This window comes from Neoarius graeffei, chromosome 1 (assembly GCF_027579695.1).
Source record: "Neoarius graeffei isolate fNeoGra1 chromosome 1, fNeoGra1.pri, whole genome shotgun sequence".
NCBI classification, from domain to species: domain Eukaryota; kingdom Metazoa; phylum Chordata; class Actinopteri; order Siluriformes; family Ariidae; genus Neoarius; species Neoarius graeffei.
In genome coordinates this window covers 78,062,655-78,085,874 of record NC_083569.1, presented here as the reverse complement: position 1 = coordinate 78,085,874, position 23,220 = coordinate 78,062,655, and the positions used below count along the sequence as shown (strand labels likewise).

The window sequence follows — 23,220 nt, the reverse complement described above, 5'->3', positions numbered from 1 at the left end:
GGGACGCCTCCCTCTGAATCCTACGTCAGCGCTGGTTTGTTTATGAGAAAACGACCTGGTGGTTTTCTGCAAATTTCTTCAACGTTATCACGTAATTATTAAAATGGTTAACAGATGTATCGTAGGAGGGTGTAGCAACACCAAGCTTGATAGGATTAGTACTCATCGTTTCCCAAAAGACCGGACAATGAGAGAGAAATGGGAGCGCTTGGGCTACACAGGCTGTGCACTGAAACCGTGCAAAGCTCACGCAGCCTGCTGGCGCTTCCGCAGGTAACGTCATGAATCTGGCTCCAGACTCCCTTGGGATTTTTCCAGATGCGTTTTATTTTATTTTTTTCTGCTGTAGACAGAGGGCCTTGTGTAAAATTACCCTTCTGGATGAGTGTGTAAAGGGACATACTTTCATATAAAAAAAAACAAACAAAATTGGTCCAGAATATGCACTTTAAAGTAATGATGGATGTCGTTTCTCTTTACTTAGTTGAGCAGCTCTTGACATAATATGGATTGCTGCAGTTGTGATGTTGAATAGGGCAATTTACTTACAGTATTTTCATTATATACTATCTACCGTTTGATCTCAAACACATTAAAGCGAGACGGCCTTTCGATTTCATAAAATTGGTGAAATTTAGTTCCCTCTGAAATTTGGTTGTTGTGATATATACGTTTATTTCTGTAATATCTCAAAATATCAGGTCATTCTGTGGCTGGGAAATTATTTAATTTGAGGGGATTCCTGAGCAAATAATGTGCATGAAATCACTCACTTCGTGCAGTCAGGCAGACAGAGGAAGTCCGTGTGCGCATGCGCAGGTTTACCACCTTCTTTTCCTTCTTCTTTTGGGTTTTACAGCAGTTGGCATCCACAGTGTTGCATTACTGCCATCTACAGGTTTACCTTTGACCGTGCACTGACAGTTCCATCATTCTGTCACTAAACGAACAGCTGATCACACCGAGGTGCTCGCTGACCACCGATATTTATTAGTTTGGTCCTGCGTTTCCTTTCCTTCGCAACATAACGTCTTTTCTTCTCACTTTCCGTTACTGCAGTCGGTCTTTCAAGTTTCATTTGCACACTCACGTCCTCCATTGTTCTCTCCTGTTTCAAATTTGTATCCCACAATTTTGTATCCCTTGCATGAACGGGGAAAGCGCACCATGTCGTGCATGATGTAGCATCTTGTATAGAGTCATGGTGAAGCAGGAAAAAATAGCGGAGAATTCAGGGTCATGTAGCTCTAAATTCATTAATTGGTCTAGTTTTTGAAACACCTCATAAAATTGGAAGTCTGTGATTCGAATTCAGTAGCTTTTGGTCCACTAAACAAAAATAATCGGGTGTCGGGGAAAATTCTTTTTATGAACTACACTTGAAAAATCTTCAAGGCCGTCTAGCTTTAAGAAGGCAAGAAATTGCACTAATTAACTTTTGACAAGGCACCTGTTAATTGAAAAGGATTCCAGGTGACTACCTCATGAAGCTGGTTAAGATAAATACCAATAGTGTGCAAAGCATCATCAAGGTAAATGCTGGCTACTTTGAAGAATCTAAAATATCAAACATTTTGCTTTTCACACTTTTATCACATATTTAAATAATACTGGCTGGCATTGAGTGGTATATCAGACGAGTCAAAGAGGAGTTCAATATCATGCTAGCTGAATGGAATACACTACCGTTCAAAAGTTTGGGGTCACCCAGACAATTTTGTGTTTTCCATGAAAAGTCACACTTTTATTTCCCACCATAAGTTGTAAAATGAATAGAAAATATAGTCGAGACATTTTTCTGGCCATTTTGAGCATTTAATCGACCCCACAAATGTGATGCTCCAGAAACTCAATCTGCTTAAAGGAAGGTCAGTTTTATAGCTTCTCTAAAGAGCTCAACTGTTTTCAGCTGTGCTAACATGATTGTACAAGGGTTTTCTAATCATCCATTAGCCTTCTGAGGCAATGAGCAAACACATTGTACCATTAGAACACTGGAGTGAGAGTTGCTGGAAATGGGCCTCTATACACCTATGGAGATATTGCACCAAAAACCAGACATTTGCAGCTAGAATAGTCATTTACCACATTAGCAATGTATAGAGTGGATTTCTGATTAGTTTAAAGTGATCTTCATTGAAAAGAACAGTGCTTTTCTTTCAAAAATAAGGACATTTCAAAGTGACCCCAAACTTTTGAACGGTAGTGTATAATCTGATACACCACAAAAAAAAAGACTATTATTATTATTATACATACATACGTACACACTCAAGTGAAGTCTTCTTGTAAAAGTCTCCATCACTTTTCCTCACCAAGTAGAACTTTGACAATATTTCAACTATTCCTCTCTCTTCCAGTTTTTTTATGTCCGTTGGCCTGTTTTTCTCTTGTAAATATGCGTGAAGAATATCCAGTGAAGTTTTGGTAGCCTTTCAGTTATTCAGCGCGTCTTCCTCTTTCAAAATCTTCTGTATTTAATGAAGAAAACCTGGCGGCCATGTTCGTTTACAAATTGTCACAATTGCTCGCTAGCATGGAAGTTTTACGTGTAATATGCATCTTATGTCATTTTCAATTCACTGTGACAGTTTACTGCGAGTGCCGCCGGCGAACAAAGAAATGCTTCTCCGCACGCGCAGCAGAAAACTCGGTCATTGGATATTCGCATCAGCTCCGACGTGTGATATGTTGTCGACAACCATGTAATAGTGTAAACCATATTCAGCACTCATTGTCCAATGCGCAGAGTGACGAAATGCACACAGGATAAGCGATATGCTAACAATATTGCATGCTATCAAACCAAATGAATGAAACCCGCTAGAAGGGAATAGAACACGTTTTTATTCCATGGAAAAAGTGTCCTGTATGGATAATAATTCCACGTTATTTCAGTTTTGATGTCTTCAGTATTGTTCTACAAATGTAGGAAATAGTTAAAATACAGAAAAAAAACTATGAATGCATAGGGGTGTACAAACTTTTGACTGGTACTGTACATTTCACACTACCTTTCCCCTTTCCCACTCATGAAGTTGATCCTTCATCATTCCTTTTCCATCTCCCTTTCTTCTTCCCTTCCCACACCCTACCAAGCTCATCTGCTGCTTCACTGTGTGCATCTGGATTACTGACTGTAAAATACAAATATCTACAGTATATTACATGTAAATGTAAAAAAAAGAAAGAAATGAAATGAACAGAATACTCTAGCAGTCTAAGTCTAGTTGTTAAGACAGTCAATAAATGTTTGAAATACACAACTATTCATTCATTTCCTATACCACTTATCCATTGTGGGATGTGGGTGAGCTGGAGCCGATCCCAGTTGACATTGGGCGAGAGGCGGGGTTCACCCTGGACAGGTCGCCAGACTACTGCGGGGCTAACGCTGAGAGACAGGCAACCATTCACGCTCACATTCACACCTGTGGGCAATTTAGGCCCTGTCCACACGGCAACGGGTTCAGGTGAATCTGATAAAATTGTTTATCATTTAGGCCTGGCGTCCACACGGCACCGGCGTTTTGGGTGCCCCAAAACGAAAATCTTTTGAGAACGGGTTCCAGAGTGAAAAAATCTGGCAACGGAGCCGTTGCGAAGTCGTCTGGATGAGTAGAACGGATTTGTTTACGATGACGTCACAACCACGTGCTTCACGCCGGGTAGAAGTGTAACGAACTCGATGCGAGTTGTCAACAAATCCTATAACTTGGTTCATGAAACGCGCGTACAAAATATTTTCACTGTGAATATTGTGTAATGGTGCAAAGTGAGAGAGAGAGAGAGAGAGAGAGAGAGAGAGAGAGAGAGAGAATTGCCCTTAGGTCAGAGTCAATCCCGCCAGCAAAAATAGGGGAAAAAAAAAAAGGAGCGATCTCACCTCTTCAGATGTTTATTCCGGACCATTAAAGAATTCTGGAGGATATCAGAATGTTGGCGTACCGGCTTCCATCTACCCCCATTCATTCCTCTTTCCGCGTCTCCATTCAAAAAACGAGCACGTGATTTAAAGGGACTATATCCATAGGATAGGGAGTGAGAAAGTGTGTGCGTGTTACAGTGACAGGGATAGTCACTGTGCGCATGCGCATAACTGCGCATGCGCACAGTGACTATCCCTGTCACTGTCACACGCACACACTTTCTCACTCCCTATCCTATGGATATAGTCCCTTTAAATCACGTGCTCGTTTTTAACTCGTCTACTTCTATTGTTCTGGTGTCTCCGAAGGGACCGTCTTACAGCGCACGTAGAGGTGTGGCATGTGTATTGCATCGTTTTCAGCAAGCGTTGCGTTGCCATATGGACCTGATATTTTACTGATCCGTTGCCCATGTGGACGCGATATTTAAAAAAAAAAAATCTCGTTGCCGTTGTCGTGTGGATGTAGCCTTAGAGAAGCCAGTTGACCGAATCCACCTAATGTCTCTGTACTGTGGGAGGAAATCCACGTAGCCACTGGGAGAACCACAGGTAACCCAGGCTGACGATTTGTATAAGATGTATGTACTGTATAAAAATGAATAAAACGATTGTCCAAATTTCACAAATAAAGCTTAGATCGCAAGAAAACAAGTGTACTTATCGTTTCGTGCACGTATTTGGTCATTTTAAGCGTATTTTAGCCATTTTTGGGTACCCCATACTCTTGTGTTACCTAAAAAATAGCAAGGTTGGAGACTCCAGCGAACCACCACGCCAAGTCACTCTGCTTCCACCTGATTTTTTTTATTTATTTTTTACTAAAAATGAGGATTCTTCCAGATTTAAACCCACCAGGCAAAAGAAGAATGTCTAAGAATATCCAGGAGGTATTTCAATCAAGATATCTTTTAACTAATAGTATAAATTTCACCGTTTAATTCTGAAAAGCAACAGGCCAAACTTCTTGCCATGGAAAATCTGGACGGAAACGAGTACGTTACGCCACAGGAAATCCGAAACCAAACGTTATCTCGAAGCTGATTGGACCGTTACGAACAATAGATAATTCAATATACTTAGCTGGATATTTTCTATGTCTCTGGTAGCATGAGCCACAATATCATCTCGAAAGACCAAACTACCAATCCTAGGCTCGTAATGTTTCAAAATCCTATAAAACAGGAAGGATTTGAATAGAGTTTTCGTATTTTTAAATTATTGAAAAATAACTTATCACAGTGACGACAATCTAATTTCCTAACTTACCAGGTTTTCAGCAATGTATAGAAAAGACACAGAACATCCTTTGATTTTCTTTCTGCCTTGAAATGTTATCACATTTCCGTTTTAACATTTTGGTTTATTTACAGTTGTTACAGAGCCCGTTTGGGATTTAAAATTGCCAACACTTTTCCCTGCTTCGTCAGGTGTGTTTCTGATTGGCTGCTGTAATATTGTACCCTCCCCCGCTTAGCTTTGATTTGTTGGACTACTTTTGCCCTCGGTACTCCCCCCGTAGTAAGTGTTTGAATTATCTATTGTTCGTAACGGTCCAATCAGCTTCGAGATAACGTTTGGTTTCGGATTTCCTGTGGCGTAACGTACTCGTTTCCGTCCAGATTTTCCATGGCAAGAAGTTTGGCCTGTTGCTTTTCGTAATTAAACGGTGAAATTTATACTATTAGTTAAAAGATATTTTGTATTGAAATACCTCCTGGATATCCTTAGACATTCTTCTTTTGCCTGGTGGGTTTAAATCTGGAAGAATCCTCATTTTTAGTAAAAAAAAAAAAAATAATTAAAAAAAAAATCAGGTGGAAGCAGAGTGACTTGGCATGGTGGTTCGCTCCAACCTTGTTTTTTTTTAGGTAACACAAGAGTATGGGGTACCCAAAAATGGCTAAAATATGCTTAAAATGACCAAATACATGCACGAAACGGTAAGTACACTTGTTTTCTTGCAATCTAAGCCTTATTTGTGAAATTTGGACAATCGTTTATTTATTTTTTAATATTAATTTGTATACAGTACATACATCATCTTGTACAAATCGTCAGCCTGGGTTACCTGTGGGAGAACATGCAAACTCTACACAGAAGTGGCCCAGTTGCCTGGCAGGTTCGAACCAAAGAACCTGCTTGCTGTGAGGTGACAGTGTGGATTTTCCAATGCAAGGATATTAGAAACAACGCATCCCGAGTTCATCCCAAACTGTATCCCATACACACTTTTTTTTTTTTTTTTTCTTAAATCAGGGCAACTGCATTGCAAATTAATTTTTATTCTGGTGCTCCGATATGAATTGGTGAACCTCATCATCCCTAAAATATACTCATGAGTTGTTAGGGAGGGGAGGAAAAAGAAAAAGTGGGGGAAAAAAAGGGTAACTAATGATGAGAAGGGGAAAAAAGAAACATCCTAATCAAGAACAATAAATTGTCATGAGCTGGTTAAAATGAGCATTAGGAAATGCATTTTAATGGTGAAGTTGCTCGACCTGTATGGAGTGAGGATATTGAGTGGTGGAGGCTTGTCTCCACACTGATAGATCTCCATAACAGGGTTGGGGATGGAGGCACGCGACACCACCTGCTGATCCTGAGTGGTAGAGCTCTTAAACGCCTTCCTCATGTTGATGTCCTGCAGCGAGACTGAAATGAAGAGAGAGGCAAGGAAATAAATAACAGGCACATAATCAATAAAAGTAGTACAGCCATATTAAATAAATCATGAAAGACCATAATGTGTTTCAGTATAAATACGGAGGTGATTACAGGAAATCGGGCGTGCTGATTGGTTGAGAGATTCAGATTGTTTCTCGATAAATCAACTCAGCAAAATGGCGGCCGATCGCATGTCGCTGTAAGTGAGGAAGAATTACAGATTATGAAAGAGAATGATGTTTCTAAAAGCACTAAAGATGCTACAAAGGTAAGTTGGAATTGTGATTTATTTTATCGATTTCAGAACAAAAAGTATTTTATGCGACTCAGCATAAATAAGTGACACTACATTTGCATGCCACTTTTGAAGATTTAAACAGAGGATTTAAAAAAAAATTAATTAATAAAATCACTGGTGTATTTATCTCATCATCTCTAGCCGCTTTATCCTGTTCTACAGGGCCGCAGGCAAGCTGGAGCCTATCCCAGCTGACTACGGGCGAAAGGCGGGGTACACCCTGGACAAGTCGCCAGGTCATCACAGGGTGTATTTATACAAAAAAAAAAAAAAAGTATCCACCTCAGGCTCAGTGAAATATCAGGATTATTATCCATACAGGACACTTCTTCGATGGAATAAAAACGTGTTCTATTCCCTTCTAGCGGGTTTCATTCATTTGGTTTGATAGCATGCAATATTGTTAGCATATTGCTTATCCTACGTGTATTACGTCACTCTACCCAATGGAGAATATGAGGAGACTTGAGGTCTTCCACAACAGATGCCTCAGACGAATCTGCCAGATATTTTGGCCCAACAAAATTTCTAACCAACAACTATACAAGAAAACCAGCAGTCAAAACATCACCAAGGACATTACATTAAGACGTTTAAGATGGCTTGGACATGTGTTAAGGATGGAGCAAAACCGAATCCCAAGAGTTGCCTTAAGATGGACACCACCTGGAAAAAGAAAACCTGGAAGACCTAAAAACACCTGGCGTAGAACTGTGGTACAGGAGCTTCAAAAGATGAACCTGTCGTGGGGAGAAGCACAACATGCTGCCAAGGACCGCATGCGATGGACAGAGCTCATTGAAGCTTTATGTCCCACAGGGGACGAAGAGGAGTAAGTAAGTAATCAATCCAATGGAGAAGGAGTGTTGAATATGGCTCATGATATTGGATGGTTGTCAAGACATGACGTCACACGTCAGAGACGCAAAACTTCCACGCTAGTGATCGACTGTGGCAATTTGTAAACAAACATGGCCGCCAGGTTTGCTTTGTTAAATACAGAAGATTTTGAGAGAATTTTAAAAGATAAAGCTGAACGAGTCAAAGGCTCATTCAGTATCATGCTAGCTGAATAGAATATATCTGATAGACCACAAAAAAAAAAAAACCCAGCCAATATTATACACGCACACACTCTTCTTGAAGGCCAACGCTAGCTTACCTGCGATTCGGTGATATTATCTAGCAGTGCAGTCACCTTCCAGCCAGTGTAGCGTTCATCAGTAGTGTTAGCGAATGCTAATAAAGCGGTCAAGCCAGTGTTATCAAGAGCAAGTAGCACAGGCTAACGACCGAGGAACCAAGAGTTCTGTCTCCAGACTATTCTTCCACGCTGCATGCCCGCTACGTTACTTTTAAAATCAACAGCGCTAACTGGCAGCCCAAATTCTCTCAAAACCTTCCGTACTTAATGAAGCAAACCTGGCGGCCATGTTTGTTTACAAATTCTCATAGTCGCTCGCTAGCGCGGAAGTTTTACGCCTCAGACGTGTGATGTCGTGTTGTCTTGACAACCATGCAATATCGTAAACCATATTCAACGCTCATTCTCCATTGGGTAGAGGTGCCGTAATACACGTAGGATAAGCGATACGCTAACAATATTGCATGCTATCGAATCAAATGAACAAAACCTGCCAGAAGGGAATAGAAGTGTCCTGGACATATAATAAATCATCGATCTTCATCTCGCCTTTGGTGAATAATGACTATGCCTGCGTTCAATTCCTGAAAACATATCATGGCAGTGAGGAAGTGTGTGCACCTTTTACATAAAGAACACGAGATGATGGACCTTGTTTACCCTGCTCAAAGAAAAAAAAAAAAAAAAGCACTAGTACAGAGGTCTGGGTCACACTTGGTGAATAAGCGTATCAGATGGTAGATCTGGTAGATCTAATACAACAAGAGTGTGGAGATACAACAGCGATGATACAGAGGTATCATTATTTTGCTGATTTGCAGTCTGTTGTACTGTATAGTGCAGCCTTTCTCAACCGGGGTGCCGCAGCACCCTGGGGTGCCATCTGGCTTCGTTAGGGGTGCCGTCAAAAAATTAAATATTCTAACATTGAAATAAATAAAATGAATTAAAATTCCAAAAAACGATAGTTACCCTAATGCAGATCATCGCCACCTCATGCATTCTCAAAATTTGTCTCACGGTCCCCTTTCCCATGTCACAACGTCACTGCTGGGGTCAGCGTATGGTCAGTGTGACTGCATATATTTTATATGGGGGCGCCTTGAGAATTTGCATATAACCCTGATTCCAAAAAGGTTGGGACAAAGTACAAATTGTAAATAAAAACAGAATGCAATGATGTGGAAGTTTCAAAATTCCATATTTTATTCAGAATAGAACATAGATGACATATCAAATGTTTAAACTGAGAAAATGTATCATTTAAAGAGAAAAATTAGGTGATTTTGAATTTCATGACAACAACACATCTCAAAAAAGTTGGGACAAGGCCATGTTTACCACTGAGACATCCCCTTTTCTCTTTACAACAGTCTGTAAACGTCTGGGGACTGAGGAGACAAGTTGCTCAAGTTTAGGGATAGGAATGTTAACCCACTCTTGTCTAATGTAGGATTCTAGTTGCTCAACTGTCTTAGGTCTTTTTTGTCGTATCTTCCGTTTTATGATGCGCCAAATGTTTTCTATGGGTGAAAGATCTGGACTGCAGGCTGGCCAGTTCAGTACCCGGACCCTTCTTCTACGCAGCCATGATGCTGTAATTGATGCAGTATGTGGTTTGGCATTGTCATGTTGGAAAATGCAAGGTCTTCCCTGAAAAAGACGTCGTCTGGATGGGAGCATATGTTGCTCTAGAACCTGGATATACCTTTCAGCATTGATGGTGTCTTTCCAGATGCGTAAGCTGCCCATGCCACACGCACTAATGCAACCCCATACCATCAGAGATGCAGGCTTCTGAACTGAGCGCTGATAACAACTCGGGTCGTCCTTCTCCTCTTTAGTCTGAATGACACGGCGTCCCTGATTTCCATAAAGAACTTCAAATTTTGATTCGTCTGACCACAGAACAGTTTTCCACTTTGCCACAGTCCATTTTAAATGAGCCTTGGCCCAGAGAAGACGTCTGCGCTTCTGGATCATGTTTAGACACGGCTTCTTCTTTGAACTATAGAGTTTTAGCTGTCAACGGCGGATGGCACGGTGAATTGTGTTCACAGATAATGTTCTCTGGAAATATTCCTGAGCCCATTTTGTGATTTCCAATACAGAAGCATGCCTGTGTGTGATGCAGTGCCGTCTAAGGGCCCGAAGATCACGGGCACCCAGTATGGTTTTCCGGCCTTGACCCTTACGCACAGAGATTCTTCCAGATTCTCTGAATCTTTTGATGATATTATGCACTGTAGATGATGATATGTTCAAACTCTTTGCAATTTTACACTGTCGAACTCCTTTCTGATATTGCTCCACTATTTGTCGGCGCAGAATTAGGGGGATTGGTGATCCTCTTCCCATCTTTACTTCTGAGAGCCGCTGCCACTCCAAGATGCTCTTTTTATACCCAGTCATGTTAATGACCTATTGCCAATTGACCTAATGAGTTGCAATTTGGTCCTCCAGCTGTTCTTTTTTGTGCCTTTAACTTTTCCAACCTCTTATTGCCCCGTCCCAACTTTTTTGAGATGTGTTGCTGTCATGAAATTTCAAATGAGCCAATATTTGGCATGAAATTTCAAAATGTCTCACTTTCGACATTTGATATGTTGTCTATGTTCTATTGTGAATACAATATCAGTTTTTGAGATTTGTAAATTACTGCATTCCATTTTTATTTACAATATGTACTTTGTCCCAACTTTTTTGGAATTGGGATTGTACTTCTGAAGGGTGCCGTGAATGAAAAAAGGTTGAGAAACGCTGGTATAGTGTATACAGTGATGATTCAGGTAACAGCGAGTCCTAAATCAGTTTGCACGAGTCGCTCTGGTTAAATCTGTCCTAAAGCTCTTTATAGCAAAAGGATTTTCCTCGACAGGGACTGAACAGAGAAGACTCGCAACCCTGACAGATGGACATTCTCACATGCTCTCTTTCTCACATTCTGTTTGCAGAAAAGGGTGCGCAGTCTGGCTGGTTAGAACAATCTCACACACAAAGAAAGAAAAAAAAATGCAGCTGAGCAGATTCTGTTACAAGCAAATAAAATGGCACCATGTTTGTGGCTATGCTGCATGCGGGCAGAGTGCTTCAGCTCCATATGGCCTACTAACTGCTTTAAACAGCACCATCATGTTCACACAGCGTAATGTTCATCTGATAATGACTGCACATAAACAATTATGTAAAACCCTGGAAGGAGAGATTACACAACTACAGTGGTGCTTGAAAGTTTCTGAACCCTTTAGAATTTTCTATATTTCTGCATAAATATGACCTAAACACAAACCAATCAGATTTTCACACAAGTCCTAAAAGTAGATAAAAAGAGAACCCAGTTAAACAAATGAGACAAAAATATTATACTTGGTCATTTATTTATTGAGGAAAATGATCCAATATTACATATCTGTGAGTGGCAAAAGTATGTGAACCTTTGCTTTCAGTATCTGGTGTGACCCCCTTGTGCAGCAATAACTGCAACTAAACGTTTCCGGTAACTGTTGATCAGTCCTGCACACCGGCTTGGAGGAATTTTAGCCCATTCCTCCATACAGAACAGCTTCAACTCTGGGATGTTGGTGGGTTTCCTCACATGAACCGCTCGCTGCAGGTCCTTCCACAACATTTCAATTAGATTAAGGTCAGGACTTTGACTTGGCCATTCCAAAACATTAACTTTATTCTTCTTTAACCATTCTTTGGTAGAATGACTTGTGTGCTTAGGGTCGTTGTCTTGCTGCATGACCCACCTTCTCTTGAGATTCAGTTCATGGACAGATGTCCTGACATTTTCCTTTAGAATTTGCTGGTATAATTCAGAATTCATTGTTCCACCAATGATGGCAAGCCGTCCTGACCCAGATGCAGCAAAACAGGCCCAAACCATGATACTACCACCACCATGTTTCACAGATGGGATAAAGTTCTTATGCTGGAATGCAGTGTTTTCTTTTCTCCAAACATAATGCTTCTCATTTCAACCAAAAAGTTCTATTTTGGTCTCATCCATCCACAAAACATTTTTCCAATAGATGGTTTTCACTGACGTCACGGCATTCCGGGGAACGCCCCCCAGCTGCCATCTTGGAGGGCAAACAAAACGGACCATCGCCACTACCGGCTACGTTATCTCGGACGAATTTATGAAGTTGTATATAAAGATCAATGTCGGCAAAATCAAGCAAACAGAAGTATATAGATACATTGGACGACATCTCACGACAACGGTATGCAGCCAAACTGGCCTTGATTGGGGGAATTGACCCCGACGAAGTGAACAAAGATGCATTTTCAAGTGACTATGCAGGGCTGCCAAAGCCTGAGACTGCCAAAGCCTGCTTCAAAGCCTGAAACTGACTTCATCAAACTTTAAAGGCTGTCTGATATATACAACTTTATTCACAGCGCGCCTTTTGGCGGATGCCGCCTGAATCGCGCAAATCCGTTTTTTTTTTTTAGGGGGGGCGTTGGGAGTGTCTGATTGTAATTTCAAAGTAAATTCTGTCTTAAAATTACTAAATAAGCAAATCCGTTACAGTCCATGAAACAGGAAGTATAAGGATAAGAAAAAAACAGTTTAAATCGGGAAGCTGCGCACATATGCGCAGTCCTGCACACCGCTCGGGCTGCACAAACGTGCGCAGCTTCCCGATTTAAACTGTTTTTTTCTTATCCTTATACTTCCTGTTTCATGGACTGTAACGGATTTGCTTATTTAGTAATTTTAATACAGAATTTACTTTGAAATTACAATCAGACACTCCCAACGCCCCCCCTAAAAAAAAAAAAAAAACCCGGATCTGCACGATTCAGGCGGCATCCGCCAAAAGGCGCGCTGTTTGCATCCCAAACACAAATTAAATCATACAGAATAGACCTAAAATGTTTTTCAAAAATGACCCTTGCGTGAGTGAAGTGACAAGTTTCAAATAGAAACGTGACAAACGAGCGATATTAAGTGTACATAAACGTACACTCAGCGGTTCCAGTTAGGCATTCTCCAGAGATTGTTCACATGATGTTTTGGTTTCCAAAAACAAACTTAAACACAATTGATTATTTATTTAAACAACTTACCACTTATAAAATGATCGGAGCAGACTTTGCTGTGTTTGGAAGGCTGATAATCCTTGCGGTTGATTCTCGCAAGCCATAGATTTCTCCTTTGTATGCTGAGTTTGTTTGCTTGCCTTCGTGCTCCTGTACAGTGGAAATTCCATAAAAGCGCCGCTTGACTTCATCATCTGACCTATTACGACAGCCGTGAATACAACAGGTGTGCACCATTGCTAGCTTTAAATAGTAGTAATGTAACTATAAATAATATATAAATGAATGTAACTCGCGCGCTACAATGTGTGCTCAGTGACCCATACGGTAAGCTTGCCCTCCAAGATGGCCGCCACCAGGGGATCCCCAACTCTGTGACGTCATGTGAAAACTATCTATAGCCTTCTGGCTTGTCCATGTGATCTTTAGCAAACTGCAGACGAGCAGCAATGTTCTTTTTGGAGAGCAGTGGCTTTCTCCTTGCAACCCTGCCATGCACACCATTGTTGTTCAGTGTTCTCCTGATGGTGGACTCATGAACATTGGCTAATGTGAGAGAGGCCTTCAGTTGCTCAGAAGTTACCCTTCTGGTTTTGTAATGGTTTTGTAACCTTTTCCAGCCTGATGAGCATCAACAACGCTTTTTCTGAGGTCCTCAGAAATCTCCTTTGTTTGTGCCATGAGACACTTCCACAAACATGTGTTGTGAAGATCAGACTTTGATAGATCCCTGTTCTTTAAATAAAACAGGGTGCCCACTCACATCTGATTGTCATCCCAATGATTGAAAAACACCTGACTCTAATTTCAAATCCTAATCCTAGAGGTTCACATACTTTTGCCACTCTCAGATACGTAATATTGGATCATTTTTCTCAATAAATAAATAACCAAGTATAATATTTTTTGTCTCATTTGTTTAATTGGGTTCTCTTTATCTACTTTTAGGACTTGTGTGAAAATTTGGTGATGTTTTAGGTCATATTTATGCAGAAATATAGAAAATTCTAAAGGGTTCACAAACTTTCAAGCACCACTGACTGAACAGTCATTCATTCATTTTATCCTGGTCAGGTTCACTGTAAATTCAAAGACTGGCTGTGAGACGGGAAGACACCCTGGATCTCAGGGCATTATGCGTGCACACGCACGCCTCGAGTTTCTGGGAAGCAGGAGGAAACCAGAGCAACCCACACAGACATTTGGAGAACATGTGAAAACCCACACAGACAGTATTAATAATTCGGACACATTTCCCTGAACTGAGAAATTTGTCAGATGGAAGAAGAATTTGTGATTACGTAATAGAAAATTTGTTGTGTGGGTCCGATCGTGCACACAAACCCCTCAGGAGTGTGTGAGGAACTGGAAATGTGTTTCACTGTTGGATAGAACTCAAGGTGAAAACAACTTTGTGTTTGTGTCATCCTAAGGGCCTGGTCCCACAACACCGATAACTATAACTACACCTACAACTCCAACTCTCCCTGAGTTTAGTTCCAGTCTGGAGCAGTCACACCACAACTATAATCTCGCTTGGTGCTGCCACTCGGGTAAATAAATGCATGCAACTTAGGAATAGTCATGGAAGCTTTTTCCAAGTAGTAGCACATTCATTCCAGGTCGTACTGTACAGCTTGGACTTCAAAACAACCCATGTACACACTCCGGTGGTTGATAAAATACTGATAGGTCACGGACTACGTAAATATAATTTAAAAAAAAAAAGGATACAAAATACAGATTGGTTACGGATTTTAATACGGATGCATCACGGACGTTTCAGTATTACAGATTGGTTACGGATTTCATACGGATGATGCATCACGGATAAAAAAAAAAAAAAAGTTAAGAAGTCTAAAACAAAATGTTTGGACTGCTGAAGCTCGTCATTAAAATATCTTACCTGCATTTATATGTTTACTTTATTATTGATTTTTCATTGGGGGGGGGAAATAAATCACATATCTGTGAATAAAAGATCTGTGCTTCGTATTATTATTTTTTAATTTTCTGTGAATCCGTATTCCGTGACTTCATGATGCAACAAGGATGTACAAAGAAGCCCAGGGAAAGTAGCACGTGCTCGTCACATGCAAACAATTACCTGATTGGTCAGATGTTTTATCGGATCAGGTTAAGGCCTGGAAAAAAAAATTGTTCCAGAAGCAAATCTCAGCGATACGGATAAACCCAGGCCTGGGCTATAGGTATTGTTATCGGTCTGGTGTGAGCACCAACCACATAAATTGCAGGGGAAAGATTGATTTATAGTTATCAGCAGGGTGCGATTTGTCAAAAAACCAGAAGGGGGGGATGTTTTTTTTTTAATCATGAAACGTCACAAAATTAAGGTAACAATAGGCTAACAGCTCAATAACATCCGATGATATCAAATGAATAACACTAAATGAAAACGAACACTAAACCAGAGATAGTAAATTCATCTTCCTATCTCTCTGACTAAATACACGAACACTAACACAACAAAGTTCGCATTGCTTGTCGCGTTGCTGTGATGTTTCTCTCCCTCCGGATTAAATGGACAGTGACTCGAAAATCACTAAAATACATGAATACTAAATGAACAGTTTGCTCTGATGGCGCAGTTCACATTGTGCGCAGCTTTCCGATTTAAACTGTTTTTTTCTCATCCTTATACTTCCTGTTTCACGGACTGTAACGGATTTGCTTATTTAGTAATTTTAATACAGAATTTACTTTGAAATTATAATCAGACACTCCAACGTCCCCCCTTAAAAAAAAAAAAAAAAAAAATCGGCCGTGAAAAAGGCAGCATCCGCCCAAAGGTGCGCTGTTTGCATCCCTGCATAGAACGCAAAGATATTGTTATTATCTACAATGTATCTATTTGCTGGGGACGTTCGTGAACATCAAAGCTGCCACTTCGGGTCATTTTGAAAGTGAGTGCAATGTAGACCATAGAAAACTGTGTCACAACATGCCTGTCATGTCAACTTTTTTTTTTGGTTTGTTTGTTTTATTGACGGGGTTGTCCCCGAGGATTTTTTTTTTCAGCAGAGATAAAAACCAGAGGGGGGGGATGATCCCCACCATCCCCCCCAGCAAATCGCACCCAGGTTATCAGTATTGTGGGACCAGGCCTTAAGGCCGTAACTTGTAGTTTTGATCTTATGTGATATAATCATGCACTTTTAATGTTTAATAGTGAAATCTAACAACTGCGCTTAGACTTTTACTCCAAGTGATTATTTCTCAGTACAGGGAAATGTGTAGAAATGATAATACCCTACAGATGTGGTAGAATCCCTTTAATACACTGTATGAATTGAAGGTAAATTTCAATAGGAGTTAGGAACTGATCATACTGTAGGCCAGGGTTCATAGTGCTAGTAAAATAATCCCAATGCTAACGTGTGTATTTCCATTGCACACGGTGTGACTCTTTATCCTGCCTGCAGACTGAACATAGATATAATTATTATGTAAACACAGTGAGACAGCAGGCCAGTGGAATGAAACGCCGTGACTAGTTAATTATTCATGAGCTGCTACACAGAGCTGAGCCATAATAAAACCCTGATTAGGCCTTAAGGGCCATGGCACCGCCTGACTGAACATTAAAGATTAAACAGGATGCAATTTTGTACGAGAGAGAAAATTGTAATCAAATAAGGCTGCGAGCCTTTATGTGGGTTAATCTAAACGCATACGAGTGTGATGGACAGGCTACACTCTAATAAATCTGTGTTAGAGAAAAAAAGTCTACAGATTTCAGCAACGCTACCGTTGACGTATGGTCTGCTTCATAGGAAAATAATTATGTTCCAGAGTTTGGTCATGTTTCATCCATCTTCAGTTTTCAGGGGCACATTCATATCGTCTGAATGGCCTCTAACTCGACTGCAAAATCTACAAAAATCAGCCTTTAAATACAATCAGTTCATACATGTGTATCATTTCTACACATTTCCTTTAAATACAACACGCTTACGGCCCTGACCCTCCACCTCACCACTTTGGGAACACCACTGTAAAATTTGCATCAACTTTTAAATATCTCGGCTTGACAGTATCCAAAACAGGTGACCTAAGAACCGAGACTGATCGACGATGAGCACTGGCATCTGCAGTCATGCAGTCACTATGGAGACCCATCAACACATCTCCCAAAGGACAAAACTCTGCATTTACAACTTCTCGGTGCTGCCTGTCCTCCTGTACAAATCCGAGACCTGGCCATTAAACAACACCCAGGCGGCCAGGATCGACGGCTTCGACAGCAGAGCCCTCAGGGGGACTGAAGGCAGCGAGTGGTATGAGCACATTACCAACCAAGAGATCCAAGATTGAACTCAACAGCCTCCTGCTGCCTGTCTTGCAGCAATGCAGTGAGTTAGATGGTTTGCACACGTCCTGCACCTCCCCCCCAGAGCATCTTACCCGGGCCATCCTCAATTTTGACCTGCATTGTGCTGGTTGGAAGCGACCCAGAGGGGCCCGCCGCACTCGCTGGCTCGACATTATAGCCAGAAGTCTTGAGACGTGGCGCCACCATGCACCAAATCCGAAAACTGCCTCAGGACAGACCCGGATAGAGGGCACTGACAAACCTGGTTGGCTCTTGACCCCATGCAAGAGGATGAAGAAGTGATAAATTTATACTGCAATTTATCATTTACAATGATTCGAATCGATGAAATAAAAAGTGAACTGCAATTATTATCAGGCTGCGTATCTCTTCGTGTTTCCGAGCTGTAATTGCATTGTTTAGGCAGCAGAGGGTGCAATCATATACAATGGTGAGAATGCACATGACTTCAGCATAGACGGATGTAACACAGCTCTAATGCCAGTCAATAGCATAAGAAACCAGAGCTCTCTTTTTACAGACTACTGAAATCTAAAGAAAAAAAGAAGCAGATGAAAGTAGTACAAATGTTCATAAAAGTTTATTAGTAAAAGGCATGTTTGTAATTAACTTTTCATTTTTAATAAAAAGAATAGTTTAATTAATAGGCTATTAAATTTTACACCAACCTTTACAAATATGGGTAAATATTATTAAGAAAATGAAACAAAACGGGGTTATTTTAATTTAAGAAGAGGACTATTTAAGTCGATAAAGAACAGGAAAATAAATGGTGCAATTTTTTTTGGCCATAAAAATTTCTTCTAGATATTTTTTCAAAAAATCTCTTACGAAAAATCAAATCATGAACCTGATATCATGAATAAAATTGAATTGTGAACTGGGTGAATTGTTACATGCCTATTTTGTAAATAGTTCTGTGTACTATACTGCTGTATTGTAATATTTAACAGTTATTCCACAAAATCGAGTTGTACGTGAGCTGATGGCTGATGAGGCGCTGAGTTGACTATAAGCTACGTACGACAAGATTGAGTGGAAAAAACTGTTTTATTCTATCCACAGAAACAGAGCATTTTTATCAAATTTGCAAAAAATAAAAACTTTATACAAAACGTCCGACAAAATCATTTCTGCTTAGAATGTAAACAAACCAGCGAAATGACAGGAGCAATTTGTGAAAAATGTGATTATTGAAAAAAATATATATGTTCTTACCATCAAATACCATATTTTATTGCTTTTTTGTATTTTTGGGGGTTTTGTTTTCAAGTTTTCATTTCGTCCTCGATCGGTTCAGCAAACATTCTGCCATTTTGTTTTTCTCTACTCATGGTATATCAGCTGATATCCTAGTAGTAGAGTAGCCAATCAGAGCACACGATTGCTCATGTCCAGTCAATGTGTATAGAATAATGTGTTGTGACACGGCTTAACTGTTTGCAAATCACGCTTTTGAGTTCTGGACAAAGTCATGCCTACTAGAAAAGTGTTAATATTTGCTGTTAACATCTGGTGAACAGAAACTGGAGTTTTAGTACAAGCACTTCTCTCCTCATCAGGCTGCAGAGGTTATTGATCTGAACATGGCTGTTCCTATGCAGTACTCAGACTGATTAGTATGCAGTAGGACTCTCTCATTGACACCGGTCTGTCTACAATTCATTCTAACCCTCTTTCTCTCTTATCTACAACATTTCTCACTGTTTTCATCACTCTTATCTGTGTGTGCACGTACAGAAGGAATAAAAGACCAGCGGAAACCTGATGTCTGGTTATGAATTAATAATCACAATGCATATAATGGGGAAGGGCTGCAGTGAACCCCCACTTACTCCTCATACAAGATGGCCACACACACACACATGGTTTATCAATATTCAGGGACTGGTTTTTTTTTTTGTCTTCACTCTTCACTGCTGTGTTTCTGAAGCATTATTCCCACTCGGACTCACTCCATGCTGTATACAGTCTCAGGGTCATTTGCAGGTTGGTCACATACACAAAACAATCACTTAATGGAGTCCCTGTGGACCTTTATCAGTGCACACGTTAAAAGTGCGTGAAGCATGTGCGTGTGTTTCTCTCCCCAAAGGAGCATCAATGTCAGGTTTAATTGGACGACGGAGCTGATAATTCCCACCACTGATTTTAAAAGAGTTCTGTCAAATTTTACATTCATTTTCATTCTAAACAATAAATTAAAAAAAAAAAAACCTGAAAACCTGCCACCTACTTTACGATGAGTAATCTAGTTAGAATGTTGTTTGAAGTGTGTTTGCCATGTTCAGATCAGTGGTGAAATTTGTTTCAAGAAAAATTCAAAACAAAAAAAAACCCATGGTATAATATCATTTATTCTATCCACATTCACTGGATATGAGCAATCGTGTGCTCTGATTGGCTACCCTACTCCTAGACTATCAGCTCATATCCCGTGAGTAGAGAAAAACAAAACAGCAGTGTGTTGCTGAACCAACCGAGGACGAAATATAAACTCTACTTGAAAACAAATCCCCCAAAAAATACAAAGAAAAAGAAAGCAACAAAATATGGAATGAAAGTATTTCATGGTAAGAAGGTATCTTTTTTTTTTTTTCAAGAATTATTATTATCGCATTTTTCACAAATTGCTCTGGTCATTTCTAGTCTGGTTAACACCAGACCATATCACAAGTGAAATATGGTCTGGAATCCGCCTATTGAATTTCTCGTAGGGGAGGTGTGGTTTACGATTGTCAACGGCCGTTTATTGGACGTTGCGAATGTCTATCATTTGGCGTATACGTAGCCCATGGCCAATCATGGCAGTTGTACCCGGTGACGTAGTTAGAGCGACGAAGAAAGACTGTAACGCCAAACGCTGTTCTTTTTTTAAAACAAACTTTCGCTCTAAACTATTCAGAACAGTGTCTAAAGCTTGATCGAAAGCTTGGTTCGTATCGCTCGCCACCATGTTAAATGTGATCCGTAAACAGTCCCAAATAAACTACAAGCTTCTGTTTGTCGAGTAGTACGTGTCACCGTCTTTCCACCCCTCCCCACTCTCTGATTGGCTCCCTAACTCAGGCGAGCCTTTAGACCATAGTTTCCATGCTGTCTTTTCAGATCGGAACGATTGTGCAAAGCAGCATGGGATTTCCCAGGCTAGGTCATTTCGCCAGTTTGTTTACATTCTTCATCTTTAAGCCTTAAAATTTGTTGAATTTTTTTTTTTTAGACTGGTTCAAAAGCTCAAAGAAGTTTGAAAATTACAGAACTGAAATGTCCAAGGAAGATTTAAATAAATGTCGAAAGCTATTCTAGACCTCGGCACGACAGCGAGCCGGTACTTTCTACAAAATAAACAAATGCTAAAAAGTCAATTTGTGCAGCCATCGATAGGCTTTTAAGAAGTCCGCCTGAGCGGAAATGATTTTTTCGGACGTTTTGTATAAAAGTTTTGATTGATCGAATTTGCAAAAAATAACAATAAAAATGCTCTGTTTCTCAAAATCCAGTGAATGTGGATAGAATGAAACCGTTATTCCACTCAATAGCTAACTATCAGCTCATGTACGACTTGATTTTGTGGAACAACTGTTAATTGTGCATTTGTCCGGATAATAAATCCCCCACTGCCATCTTTCCCACACAGCCTTCAACTGGTTTTGGCCTGATAAACCGTATATCAATTTCAAGCATACCAGAGAAAAAGAGCCACACCGCTCCCAAACCTAATACTGTTATCAGGCACAGTTCTCTCTGCTTCAGTCATAACTCTAACTGCGTTTAAACTGAATGCAGCGTCGGAAAACAAAATCAAACTGTTTTATTTGATACATTATATTCATTGGAGGATTTTCCTGAATTATTTTCATTCATTATTATTGTTCATGCTCTGATATAGATTAACAATACTGCCTGGAAAAGAAACAGCCTAAAGAAATGTATGTATTAATACAAACACAAAACCATGCAGATAGAAGTGCTTCAGCTCCACCGCTCTCTCTCTCTCTCTCTCTCTCTCTCTGTGAGAAACTGGGGCATCACTGCACACGAAGGGGGCAGGGGCTAAAGCGAGGGAGGGTAACTGGATTCACCCACAGACACACGGAGAGGGAGCTGCCCAGAATGAGGACATGAAACGCTGTGATAAAAGGAGAGCAAGAGCAGGGCACAGCAAGAGGGTGAGGAGGGAAATTATTTCTGTCAATAAGACATTCTCTCTCCTTCTTGTTCTTATTTAAAAGCTAGGTCACTTTACCAACGATAGTCTCAAAGGAGATTTTAATAGGGGACAGTGCTCAGAGGAGAACTCGCTGCCTCTCACACTGAGAATGTGAACGTCACAACACGGTTTTATAGGAACTCTGGATCGGCTCTTACCTTCTTCCACGGTGGAGTCCAACTGGGTGACTTTAACAGCCAGCAGGTCTACGCGCTCCTGCAGGTGACTCATGCGCAAGCAGAAAGTGTTCGCTTCTTTAAACAGCTCCCCGAACACATCTTCTGCATGACGACCTGAAAAAGGGCCAGCTGCATTAAAACCACAGCAGCAAAAAAAAAAACAACCAAACAAAAAAAACAACAAAAAAAGGATAGTTCATCTATCTTTGGTACCTCACAAAAAAAAAAAAAAGAGGCATGAAGAAATAATTTTGTCATCTCGTAATGAAATGCACACAAAAATGTCAGCGATTACTAGATATTTAAAATAAACAATCAAAACGGTTTAGTTTTACTTGAACAGAAGCATTTTCTTTTTTGGGATAAGTAGCCGAAATTAGGCAGTTGACTGTACAATGTAATATTTTGGAATTTTGTCATCTGTGTTCATAAAATACTACTGCAAGCTACATGCAGAAGGCTTTTGTAACGTGTGCTGAGCTCTTCCTCCACTCCATACAGTAATCTCATGGAGTGCTAAAGCAATAAACACCAGTGTTGTAGTCGAATCACTAAACCTCGAGTCCAAATCCAGTCTCGAGTCCCCAGTGTTCAAGTCCAAGTTATTTAAAAAAATAAATAAAATAATACAGGGCTTGAAATTCATATATTTTTTCACCAGCCAGCTGGACTAGTTACCTTCCAAAGTAACTCGCCAAACAGAAAATCAACTCGCCAAAATTTGTTCATGTATGAATTTTACTTCTGTCAAAAATAACGCAAAAGAGAGTAGTTACCATTGTTCATGACTAATGTGCATTTATTTCAAGACCCGAGTATTTTGATACTGTTTTTTTGGTACACTTTACAAATTGGCATTTGCTGTTCCACGTCCTCCTCGTGATATCCAAAAAAACCGCCAGATGACTGACCCCTTACTAGTTCTTTTAGGAACCAATTCGTCCGCTTCCATTTTTAATTTGTGGCTGAAATTGACAGAGCTTACACGGTAGCCTATACAACACCAGCGATTGCACGAACTGAGTCAGCGCTGTAAACCGAAACTAGAAAATCTTCCCGCAAGTTCCTTTCAGCACCGAGATGTCGCCCAGGATTGGTTGGCGAGTGTGTGACATTATTGTTTTCTTTACCCTTAGGCAGCCTCTCACATTACTGCCTGAGGGACAGGGAGAAAACCACCGGAAAAGGTTTTAAACAAACACAACAAACACGAAACAAACGCAAGTCGGCAGATGACCATAAAATACTCGATAGTTACAATATAATAAATTTTATACAGAATTTTCGGAGATATATCAAGTATATTCGATATATCGCACAGCCCTAGTCTGAATCTTCGCTTCATATATATTTTTTATTTTCAACTAGCCAGCCGGGCTGCCTAGTGA

General features: G+C 40.2%; 1 protein-coding gene across 1 annotated transcript in view; it reads right to left on the bottom strand.

The window, feature by feature from the left end:
- Positions 1–23,220, bottom strand: part of zgc:109889 (uncharacterized protein LOC553542 homolog) — a 40,558-nt gene that overhangs the window by 11,313 nt on the left and 6,025 nt on the right. Inside the window, exons 2-3 of the mRNA XM_060924993.1 lie at positions 21,812–21,946; positions 6,430–6,583 (exon numbers count right to left, since the gene is read on the bottom strand). Coding sequence (XP_060780976.1) covers positions 6,430–6,583; positions 21,812–21,946 — 289 coding nt within the window. The remainder of the gene's footprint in view (positions 1–6,429; positions 6,584–21,811; positions 21,947–23,220) is intronic.